At 43.5% G+C, this 12998-nt stretch overlaps 1 protein-coding gene across 1 annotated transcript in view; it reads right to left on the bottom strand.

Moving 5' to 3' along the window:
- XPO4 (exportin 4) overlaps positions 1-12998 on the bottom strand; it is a 153786-nt gene that overhangs the window by 107384 nt on the left and 33404 nt on the right. Inside the window, exon 2 of the mRNA XM_034758775.1 lies at positions 1599-1704. Within this exon, the coding sequence (XP_034614666.1) occupies positions 1599-1704 (106 nt within the window). The remainder of the gene's footprint in view (positions 1-1598; positions 1705-12998) is intronic.

Here is a 12998-nt window from a genome sequence, read left to right as displayed (position 1 = left end):
AGTAGCAGCATCTGGCAGTCAGAGGCCTAGGGTCACCCAGAGCATGGGGCTGCATCCCTGACCATCTTGTCTAATGGCCATTAATGACCTGCCCTTCATGAACTTATCAGCAGTGGAATGGAAAGATTCAGGACACCTAGGTTTTATTCCAAGTTTTGGAAAGGAGTGCTCTCTAGTGCTTAAAGACTGTTCTTATCCTGTTGTCCCAACCTGTCCCCCTCTCCTCCTATTCATCACCATCTATCCTGTCTTCTACCCCTTACCCTTCTGCTCTGACACAACCCTCCCCAACTCCATCTCCTGGCTGCTGCTTTCCTCCCCCTTTGAGCTTATCCTTCTACCCCCTTTGTTCCTGTCTCCATCCTGCTGCATGCATGTCCCCCCACCATGTCCCAAGTACTGCCCCCTCTCTGGCTCCTCCAACCCCATCTCACTGTCCCTCATTTCTCACTCCTCTGCATTCAAATCAGCTGCTTTGTCCTTCCCTCCACACTGCCTGGGTGACAGAGGGATCACAGAGCACAGGAAAGAGTCTATCATCAGTTCCTGTACCCAACATCACAGCAGCTCCAGGGGAAGCAACTGCAAGGAATGTCCTGCTCAGCCCCTGCAATCCTGAGCTGAAGTGTGTCCACTCACTCTGTGATGACGGTACGTGTACACACACACACACACACACACACACACACCCCTTCCTCTGATCAGCACATAGGAGCTGAGTGGGGATGTTTTGTGCTCAGTAGAGGTAATTTTGCTGCCAAGCTATCTAGTCTCTACCGAATCTGCCCAAATGTGATCAGTTTTCCACAGGCATTACAAAAAATACAACCCTGACACCAGGGCAACATGAACCTTTCTGCCAAATTCCAAGGCCCTGCTCCAAAGCTTAGAGGCCCTAGAGTTTTTTTTAACAAAATGGATGGAAGTGGGAGGTTTTAATCACAGATAAAACAGCATATTTCCCCATAATCTCATTCCCTGAAATGGCATGATCATTTTAGCTGAAACTTATTTAAGAAACTGGCATAGAAAATTTCCACCTGTATGGTTAAAGTCTGGCAAAATCATAAGCAATAGAAAACAGGGTCTTACAATGGAAAGTGACAAGCAACCTTAACTACAGGTGGCATTACCAACTCCACATACAAAGTATTCTCAAACTAAAATAAAAGAGTGTCCTGGCAAAGGAGTTGCACTTCGTTACTAAATCAGTTTCTAAATCAAATTTAGAAATTCTTCAACAGAAGAAAGTTGTACCAAGGCCTTCGCTAAAGCTGACAAATTTTGAGGGGGCACTAAACTTTTTTTTCCCCTTAGCAGACCATTTAAAAAAAAAAACATACTAGTAGCTCTGCAAACACCACAAAAATTATAGCTAAAAATCAAGGATTTATGATGTGTAATCCAGGATCTTAAAGAGTTCAATTTAACTTACTTTTTAAATGCTTTGCAATTCACCAACAAATTTAATACCGTACAACAACAATGAAAGAATATCTAACCTAATGTTCACATTCCCAGATGCAAAAGACTAGTATTTTCTATTAGTTGTGAATTTGATGACATGCTAAATCTCAAAAAATACACTGAAGACTTACCCAAAATATGCTTGCAAACAGCAAATGGTGATTTTGATTTTCTAAATGATAAGAATATGTGCTCGGCATGCTGGCGTTGTTCATTATTGACCATGGAAGGTGGTGCCTACAAGAAAATAAAGTTTACTTGCATTTAGGTAATCTGCAAAGTAGCGTTCCTACTGCATGTGCATTTTATGAGAAATTTTATAAGCTGATAAATATTTGCCTTGGTGAATAATCCAAACAACAGGAATATAAGTCTGCTAAGGCAAGGTGCCTCTTATTTGTCTGACATAGCCTTCCTTATACACAAATACACCTATTGCAGGGTGTAAATATCTCTATGTGCATATTCAAATGGCATGCAGACAATAAATCATTCTAAATGCTTCTACATTGCTAATAATACTAATACCAAAACACATTTAAGGTAAGGTGAAAGGAAAGGAAGATTAAAGTTCTACTCAATCCTTTTTGCACTGGACTGACGAAGCCCAAACCAAATAATAGCACACACTCTAGTACAGATAAAACCCCACCAACATCACCTAAAACATAATGGACTACTGAAATGTAAACCAAGGGAAATGGGATAAATTACAGCTAAATTCACCAAAAAAAAGTTTAAATCGTGGTACTTCATTTTTCTGAAGGTTTAAATTTAGATTAGAGATTTTAAATGGTATAGTAATCCTGAAAGGTTGAAGAATGTGTAACCTGATTCTTTTAGGAAATGAAATCATTATTAGTGATATGCTACCCTCTAGTGTTTAGAGTCAGCATATTACAAAGAGACTAAATTGGTGCTGAGCACTTATAATCATCCCATACCGAGTTACACAAAACAGAATGATCAAAATGCTTTGCTGTTTGCATGTGATCACGTACAGAGATTTACTGGTACCAATAGCCTTACTTGGTTCTAACAAATATTAAAGCTATCCTAATCAATTAATCTAGCAAAAGGAATTTTCTATCAAATATTTCAATTCAAGGTTCTATTACTTTAGGATGACATGCCATGGCATATTTTCATACCTACATTATAATATTTTCTTGTCATTTTATTACATCCATATTTGTAGAAATGACAGACTACAGAAATTTCTAGGGTATTTTTTTCCCTTTTAAAATCTCAGTAGAAAAAATATTAGTACTTAAATATATATATATATATTTTTTGTTACAAGCAGGAGTAGCACCTTAAAATTAAATCAGAATCTGCTTACTAAACTATCTATTGGAGTAGGTATCAGCTGTTCTAACTGAAAACTCAAACCCACCTCAATAATTATCCTCTGTAAAAAGTGTATTTATTACTCCTATATCCATTATAGTGGAGCAAAAGATCTTCTAGAGTTGAGCGTCACTTTGCTCAAAAGTTGACCATTCTAAGCCTCTAAAATCTACATGCTTAGTCTGCCTTGAAATTTGCTGTTTCATGAAATTTGCTGGTGGGAAGGGTTAGTGGGCAAATTTGGGGCTATTTGAGCAATGGATTTCTAAAATACAGTCCCTCCAAAAAATTAGATGTTTACAAAATCATCAAAATTACTTCTCAAACTGATCTCAGCCACTTGGGATTTATCTCAGCTAGCGCATGGCACCCTTTTAGGGAAAAACATTATTGAAAAAGTTACGAGTAAAGTTCTTAACTCCAGGTTGGCATGAACTACACTGATGCATCTAAAAATGAAGTGCACATGTGCAGCAAGACTAGGGCTCTGTTAAAGGTAGAGGGTTTGCATGAAGTCCGAGAAGCTGGGTGGCTTGAGGCACAATGCTGTGGTCACTGCAGGAGAGGTTATTCACCTTGTAGTAACTGAAGTTCTTCTAGATGCATTGTACCTATGCATTAGTTCACTTCAAGTTGTGCATACACTTGAGATCCAAGAATTCTTCCTAGCAGTGTCCACTTACTCTGTGCAAGTGTTCTTGCTCTCCTTGTGCTCCACACTGAGTGTACAGGGGGGCTGCACTGGACCACTGCCATCTCAGCTCCTTCATCACCAAAAGTCCTGAGACTGGGATCTGAGGCAGGGGGAAAGAGGATAGTCAGCACACTAAAAATAGGGACAACACACCTCGAAGAACTCCAGTTACTACAAGGTAACCGCTCCTTCTTCAAGTGGTTGTCCCTATTCATAGCACACTTCAGGTGATTCAGAGGCAGTGACCCCGCTTATGGAGATGGGTGCCCAGAGCATTGCCCAAGTGCTGATTGAAGGACTGCTCTCTGCTTAGGGAGGCATCTAAGGCAGCTGCCTGTACCAAAGCATAGTGGACTTTGTGAAGACATGGACCGAGCCCAATGTCACCCCCTGCAGATGTCAATGATTGGAACATTCTTGCAAGATGCTATCAAGGTTGCCTGGGTTCTTGTTCTCGTTGAGCATGCTCTCATGCTGCCCTCGAGAGACCTTGTTCACCTCATGACAGAGTATTTTGCAGTCAGAGATCCATTTTGACCTTAGTGGAGCAGAAATCGCCTCCCCTTTCTTTCCACAAATGAGATAGCTTTGATGACTTCCAAAGCAGCCTAGTCCTCTGAAGGTAAATGGCCAGGGTCCTACACACATTCAAGGTGTAGGACACATGGCTTAGGCTAGGACACAGGTAAGTTAATGCTCTGAATGTCCAATACCTTAGGGAGGAACTTTGAGTGCAACCTCAGACACCTTGTCCTTGTGGAAGATCGAGGCGAGGAGGGGTGTCCACCATAAGCACCCCCTAACGAGATCATGACCAGAAACTCCACCTTCACGGAAAGGTGCAGAAGAGAGGATGATGACAATAGTTCGAATGGCGCCCCATAAGAGCCAGTAAGACAAGATGAAGTCCCAAACCAGTGCAGGAGTCATCACTGGTGGAAAACCCCCACTATTCCCCCTCAGAAACCAGAACATAACCTAGTGCGAAAAGATAGTATGGCTGTCCACTAAGGAATGAAATGTGCTGACAACAGCTAAGAGCACCCTAAGGGAGTTAAGGAATAATCCTGTGGACTTCAGGGATTGCAGGAAATCCACCACATCAGCAGGTCTCGGTCAGCAACGGGGAAACTCCCCACTGGTCATGCCAGACTTTGAGATGTAGCACTTCCTGGTGGAGTTTTTCCTGCTGCTACTCCATATGGCCTGCATGCTTGCCAAGTAACAGCTCTCTAGATCTAACACCCATCCAAATACCATGCTGTCATAAGGATGGGTCAAGATGGGTAGTCTTTTCTCTTGTCCTGGGTCAGGGAATCCCATACAAGGAGGCGGCTGATTGGAGGTCAGGCCAACAGCTGAAGCATCACGGAGGACCAAAAATGTCACAGCCATCATGGAGCTATGAGAATGATCTATACCTTGTCCTGCTTGATCTTCCACAGGACCCTCAGTAGCGGAAGACGGCAAAGGGGTGCTCTTACCATTCTCAGGTTGATGTACGGGGGGGTTCTTCCTATTCAGAATCCAACTATGTTCTCAAAGACTTGTCCACGAGGAACACGTTAAGGCTGATCTCCGGCAATTTCTTTGTCCTTCAAGGAAATAAACGGCAAATACTGCATCTGGATGGAATATGGGTTTCTCCCAGGCAGTACAAACAGGAGTCATGGTCATCATTTACCATGAAGCAGTGTAGACAGACTATACAGTTCTTAATACTGGGGCTCTTTGTCATGCTGTCCCTTCCCCACTGGACGAAACAAATGGGGTGGGTAGATGAAGAAATGCACACCAAAAATGGGGGGCGAGGGGGCTCAGTGAAGGAAGCACCCTTAAGAGCAACGAAAAGCAAGCCTAACTGAACTGAACAGAAATAGCTATCTCTAACTATCTACAGGTAAACTTCAGGAGAGCACAGCAAATACTGGGGCTCCATCTAGGACAACAAGCAGTGAGAAAGAACTTAGATGGTGGCAGTCCGGCACAATCCCTTGTATCCTCAGTATGGTGCACAAGAAGAGCAAGGGCGCATGCGCAAACCAAGTGGATGCTGCTAGTAAGAAGTCTTTGGTCTCAGGTGCAAGCACACCCAAAGTGCACTACACATAGGGACAAGCTCTCGAAAACCTGAGCTACACCCATGCACTGTGAGTTTGAGCTCTACCCTTGGCAGCTTTCAAATAATGAGCTAGACATGTTCTTCGCTCTCTGCCTGCATTCTACAGGGAATTTTTTGGGAAGTCTTGCTCTGAGACCAGGGATTTGGGAGGGTACAGCATGAGGGCTCTGCCCCTTTGCCAACCTTTGCCCCTGAGGGCTGCTCTGGCACAGCTATTGAGGGGCCAGCACGTCCTTAGATATTGACCCTTATTAGTACCAGGGATCACTCAAAATGTTACATTTTTAAAAACCCAATGGGATGGCTAGAGCTTTGATGAAGACCTTGGTTTCCAGAAAAGTAGTTTTTCTTCTATGACACCTTGACAAATAAGGGATCGCCCTAAAAATGGACCTTTGTGCTCTGGGAATTCAGAAGGGCTGACAAGACAGAACTATAAACAGGGAGAAGGGGAAGTGGAGCAATCTATGCCTTCCCCCTCTCTTCCTCCTCTTCTACAAATATTGAGAGCTTGTCCCTGTGCATACTGCACATCACCCAACAATTCCTCCATGGCTATTTCACTAGGCTGAGGGAGTGACTCCAGAGTTCTTCTTTCTGCCACTGGTCTCCAGTCAGAGGAGGAATAACAGAATTCCCCTCCTGCCTCCATCAGTGAGGAAGGGACTTCCCTTCAGATGCTATGGCTTCTAGAGAAAAAGGGGAGGTCAGAGCAGTGCAAGGGAGCATGGGGAGGAAAAAATGAGGTGGTCACAGCTGTGCAGTGGAGGAATCTAGAAAATTTCAGCTATACCCACAAACCAACCTCCCCATAGCCACACATACCCAGTTTGTCTCCCCTTCAAAACATGCCCCAAAGTGCTAAAACCAGGATGGGGGACTGGGAATGAACTTTGTGCATGAAATAGGTACCCAGTGCTGAGAGGGGGTGGACAGTTAAGGACAGGCATGCTCAGAGAACGGCACAGGTGATGAAACCTTTTTTTGGGGGGGGGGGGGGGAGGGAATGAGAACACCGCATTGAGATTAATGGAGCAGTTCACATTTCTCAGAGCTATTGTTTCAGGCTGTATTCATCTTCACAGGGTATTCTCATTCAGCTAAGCACATCTCACGGAGATCATCTCTCTGAACTGTTTATGCTGCACATGGATATGTATAACCCCTTCCTCACCTCCCCATGGCATCTCCAAGCTTATGAGGCTAGGAAGAGGGTGGAGCTCGTGTGTGTGTGTGAGGGGTGGTCTCAGAGGAGCAGGGAGGGATGTGGGGGAATGGTCAAAGGGATGGACATGGATGGAGGGAATGTTCGAGGAGTTACACAAGTGGGGGGAAATCTGCAAAGTTGGGAGGGGAACCTCAAACTAGTAAGAGAGAAAAGGTGAGGGTGCTAGAACAGTGCAGGGGACAGATGTGTAGTCTGAGGTGTGGGGGCTTCAGCTCTGTCCCACAAAACCACCCCAGACTCCCCCATTTCTGTCCCCCCTTCAAATCATATGCCCACTGACTATATCAATCACTGTACTGTAACTGCTTTCTATTCCCATATCCTCAATCTGTGGGGTCCTCATCAATGTCTGTTTCTCTGTGGGAGGAGGATCAGTCTGTGCTGGACAGGCAATGAAGGGACCAACATGGACCCAGGGTTCTCTCTGGCCACCTTAATCAGGCCAAGAACCCAGAGGTAGCAGAGGGGGAACATGGAGGTACTGAGAGAAGTTTAAAAAGAACCAAAGAACAAAACCAAAAACAACCAAGAAAATTAACTGCCCAAAAACTTTGTTAATGCAGAGGTAAGGTTGTGTCCAGTAATGTCTTGTGCCCTTCCAGAACGTTGAGTTCATTTATACTCAAACCTCTGAAAAACAGTAAATGAAAAATTACAGTAAGGCAAACTTCTGAAAACCAGAAATACAGAATTAAGGTACACACCATCCTTGCAATGCAACCTTAACTCTTCCCTCTGAGAGATGGCCCAATATGCCTATAACTAAAGCTAAGATTTTGTCACAAGTATTTTTAGTAAAAATCATGGACAGATTCATGACTTTTACTAAAAATATGCATGACAAAATGGGGAGCTGTGGGGTTCCCACTCCGCCCCAGGGTGCTCCCAGGGCACCCCAGCTGCCCGTGGTGGCTCCGAGCTCTCGGAACACCCCACCCACCCGTGAGTACAGGGCCCCGCAGTTCCCAGCCACCACGGGCGATGGGGGGGACCCTGCAGCTCCCAGGCACTGATGGCTCAAGTCATGGAGGTCTCTGGAAAGTCACTTCCGTGACAAAATTTTAGTCCTACCTATAACACAAATACTAGCATTCTACCCTTACAGATGCTACAGAACACTCTGAGAACTGAGCACATGAGCACCTTCTCTATGCCAAGGCAAAACTCTGGTTTAGGTCAGGCATAGCAAACAGGAGCTACCTGCACCCAACCTACACTCTAATACTAAGCCTCCTCCACGCTCACCGTCCCAAATATGCAAAATGTTACCACCCCTTCACCCTTTCCTTGCGGACTTCTTCTAACACAGTGCCTTCACTAGCCCCCCACTAAGCCCCAGAGACCAGTCATGTATTCCACTACACTGCTGACAATCACCATGACAAGACTTGCCTGTCTGCTAATACTGATGCAACCTACAGACCTCAGTGCTGAAATGAGGCATGCTTAATCCCTCAAGGCAGTTATGGACCTCTTCTGATAGCACAATGACAACTCTACCAATCTACTCCAAATAATCCCTCCACCCTTCAATACAGCACCACTGGGCAACCTTATCTCTGCATTAACAAAGTTTTTACTCAGTTAATTATAATGCACAGTGTAATTACATGCATTAACCTCATTAGGCTCTCAAATCTGGCCTACTTTAAAGGTGCTGCTTTTTTTTTAAATTTATTTTAAATCCTCACTGTATGGCTGAGAAATTTTAGATCTCTCGTAATATTATTTTTGTATGCTCTGCACCGCATCACCACGAGAGGGAGCTTAAAGATAAGTAACTCTAGACTGAAAGCTACTACATGAAAATAACAGGGTTTCTGGTACACAAATAAAAAAATATTAAGTTTCAGTTATATGTCAAATCTAAGAAGAAAATCAGTGTATGCAAATTCCATTGGTATTAAAAAGAATATAGACTGTCTTATGTCTGAGATTTTGCCACTTTATTTGACTGCTGTTAACTTTTTTTGGACAGAGAAACTGGAACTGCTTAAGACATCAACAGCAGCACAGGAATCACAATCTGACTGATGACATAGGACTACACCCGTGAATAAAGATTATTCACATGAGGATTGCAGGACAGTGACCATTAATTTTCTTTACAATTTGTTCAGCTTTTCAAAAGTTTTACAGCAACAAAACAATGAATAAATCAATGAGGTGACATGTGAAAGCTGCCACTTTGGCAGATTAGTAACTAACAGACTAACTTTTTAAACTATGAGCCTGGCCATGTAATCAGAAAGAAGACACTTTCATCCCACCTTTATATCCCAGAGTTTCTAGAAAAACTAATTCTTCCGTCTCAGTCATATCCAACTACCACTGGTGGGGAAAATCTGAATGGAGGGCAGGAACAGATGGGGTACAAACGTTTGAGGAAAAACAGCAGCAGAGCAGAGTAGCATGTGTTGAAGGATTTAAATTCAACACAGGCTTGTAGAAATGCAGTATCTTCACACTTCTTCTGGGACAATCCTTGGCGGTGGCTGCTGGGACTGTTCAGGGATTTGAATGGGTGAGAAAAGAAGGAAAAGGGAAGAAACTGTCTTTTCTTTCCTCTCCAATTTGCCAACTTCCATTAACAGATCACAAGTACTTTTGCTGGAGATGTCATATGGATGAGCTTAACCGCCAGCATAATGAAAAATGCTGATTATGAAGAGCAACAAAAACACCGTAAGAATCTTGTGACAAGACACAGAATATGTGCAGATAGAAACTCCTGTGTCCCCCTACTCCATCAAAAAAACCAAACTTCAAAACGAGAAAACTTCTTCACATTAGGACAGGGACAGTACTGGAGTTTTTTAGCAGTTGATCAGCCTGGTAAAAGCCAGAGGAAATTCTGATAATCAGAGTCATAGGACAGGAAGGGACCTCAAGTGGTCATCTAGGTCCAGTCCCCTGCCCTCATGGCATCTCAAGGTATAGCACATATATATTTTTAGGCAGTACAAGTTGGCTTAGATTTTCATAGGAAACCTGAATATGTATGGAACATTACTACAGGTGCTAACCAATAGAGTACTGTGGCTACTCTACATGACTTCATTTGACACAAAGTCAATTTTTATATTCAAGCTGATAACCTGCACACGTTCCTCATGCTCATCTACACCACCAAAGACATTTCAAAAGAAGGACCATGAGGTTACTGAAAGTAGACCAGGTGAGAAGAAAAAGCGAGGGGCCTATTCAGATGGAAGATCTGCTTGATTAGCCTACCACTAGATCCATTTAACAGACTTTCATGTTATCCTACATTTGACATTTAGCTTCTGTACAAAACCAAAATCAAATAAATAACGTAAAGCATCTCCTCAAAAAGTAGGCTATGTAAGACTATAACAATGTTACAACAATGAGCTCAAGTTTAAAAATTACATTATGGAGTCACTGGTTGTAGCTCCATAGAAAGTCTATGTTTTATCACATCTGCACTTAAATGTGATTAAAAAACCCACCCCCCAAAAGTCACAGAGATAGTAACTTTTATATTGAAATAGATTTGGTATGGATTCCAAATTGCTGATAGCACTACAGCTAAAGTTAATGACTCAATCATAATTAGTACATGGCCTAACACCAGAAATAACTCCTACTAACCAACCAAAAAGCTATTTTAAAGGCAATGCTAAGTTCCATATTTTTAACAAAAGTATTATGATTTAAGATTACTATTGTGCTTCATCACATCCAGGTTGTGTGTATGCTCATTAACACACCCTGCCATGTTGCTGCTTCTTTACAAATATATTGTCAGACTTATCTATAGTATATATGAATAGATAGGAAATGTGTCACCTCAGACTGCTATTGTGTACTCCCCTCAAACTGAACAAGGTCAGTTCTTGTATAAAAGATCAAACAAAAAACAGTTCTGCAGGAAGCGATGTTAGCAGTTCAACAAATAGCACTTTCCCCTAGTCTGTGCCCCAACATGGAACTAAGGGCACTCTGCTGTTTGAAGTGTTTCCAGTCAGAAAAAAATTATTTATTTATTTGCAGGAATAATGCTGCTAGCTTGGGTGTCATATGCAAACTTCAATTTGAATAACTGCATTGTGCCTATCTACATTTCTCCTAAAGTTTTAATCAGAGAGAATATTCTTCAGTTATAATTATAATAATTAATGGAGATATCCCATCTCCTAGAACTGGAAGGGATCTTGAAAGGTCATCGAGTCCAGCCCCCTGCCTTCACTAGCAGGACCAAGTACTGATTTTGCCCCAGACCCCCAAGTGGCCCCCTCAAGGATTGAACTCACAACCCTGGGTTTAGCAGACCAATGCTCAAACCACTGAGCTACATGAGGCAATGACCATGAGATGGTCAAGTTCAGGACCCTGACACAAGGAAGAAAGGAGAGCAGCAAAATACGGACCCCGGACTTCAGAAAAGCAGACATTGACACCCTCGGGGAACTGATGGGCAGGATCCTCTGGGAGAATAACATGAGGGGGAAAGGAGTCCAGGAGAGCTGGCTGTATTTTAAAGAAACCTTGTTGAGGCTGCAGGAACAAACCATCCCGATGTGTAGAAAGAATAGTAAATATGGCAGGCGACCAGCTTGGCTTAACAGTGAAATCTTTGTGTTTTAAGATCAGCAAGGAAGAAGCTTACAAGAAGTGGAAGATTTGACAAATGACCAGGGAGGAGTATAAAAGTATTGCTCAGGCATGCAGGAGTGAAATCAGGAAGGCCAAATCACACTTGGCGTTGCAGCTAGCAAGAGATGTTAAGAGTAACAAGAAGGGTTCCTTCAGGTATGTTAGCAACAAAGGTGGTCAAGGAAAGTGTGGGCCCCTTACTGAATGAGGGAGGCAGCCTAGTGACAGAGGATGTGGAAAAAGCTCATGTATTCAATGCTTTTTTTGCCTCTGTCTTCACGAACAAGGTCAGCTCCCAGACTACTGAACTGGGCAGCACAGCATGGGGAGGAGGTGACCAGCCCTCTGTGGAGAAAGAAGTGGTTCAGGACTATTTAGAGAAGCTGGACGAGCACAAGTATATGGGGCCAGATGCTCTGCATCCGAGGGTGCTAAAGGAGTTAGCGGATGTGATTGCAGAGCCATTGGCCATTATCTTTGAAAACTCATGGCGATTGAAGGAGGTCCCGGATGACTGGAAAAAGGCTAAAGTAGTGCCCATCTTTAAAAAAGGGAAGGAGGAGGATCCGGGGAACTACAGGCCAGTCAGCCTCACCTCAGTCCCTAGAAAAATCATGCAGCAAGTCCTCAAGGAATCAATTTTGATGCACTTAGAGGAGAGGAAAGTGATCAGGAACAGTCAGAATGGATTCACCAAGGGCAAGTCATGCCTGACTAACCTAATTGCCTTCTATGAGGAGATAACTGGGTCTGTGGATGAGGGGAAAGCAGTGGACATGTTATTCCTTGACTTTAGCAAAGCTTTAGATAAGGTCTCCCATAGTATTCTTATCAGCAAGTTAAAGAAGTATGGGCTGGATGAATGGACTACAAGGTGGATAGAAAGCTGGCTAGCTCGTCGGGCTCAATGGGTAGTGATCAATGGCTCCATGTCTAGTAGGCAGCCAGTATCAAGCGGAGTGCCCCAAAGGTCGGTCATGGGGCCAGTTTTGTTCAATATCATCATTAATGATCTGGAGGATGGCGTGGTCTGCACCCTCATGCAAGTTTGCAGATGATACTAAACTGGGAGGCATGGTAGATATGCTGGAGGGTAGGGATAGGACACAGAGGGACCAAGACAAATTAATGGATTGGGCCAAAAGAAAGCTGATGAGGTTCAACAAGGTCAAGTGCAGAGTCCTGCACTTAGGACGGAAGAATCCCATGCACTGCTACACACTAGCGACCGAGTGGCTAGGCAGCAGTTCTGCAGAAAAGGACCTAGGGGTTGCAGTGAATGAGAAGCTGGATATGAGTCAACAGTGTGCCCTTGTTGCCACAAAGGCTAACAGCATTATGGACTGTATAAGCAGGGGCATTGCCAGCAGATTGAGGGATGTGATCATTCCCCTCTATTCAACATGGTGAGGCCTCATCTGGAGTACTGTGCCAGTTTTGGGCCACACACTACAAGAAGGTTGTAGAAAAATTGGAAAGAGTCCAGCGGAGGGCAACAAAAATGATTAGGGGGCTGG

Source organism: Trachemys scripta, chromosome 1 (genome assembly GCF_013100865.1).
Source record: "Trachemys scripta elegans isolate TJP31775 chromosome 1, CAS_Tse_1.0, whole genome shotgun sequence".
Classification (NCBI taxonomy): Eukaryota; Metazoa; Chordata; order Testudines; family Emydidae; genus Trachemys; species Trachemys scripta.
The sequence above is the reverse complement of the archived record's forward strand: the minus strand, read 5'-3'. Positions and strand labels throughout refer to the sequence as shown.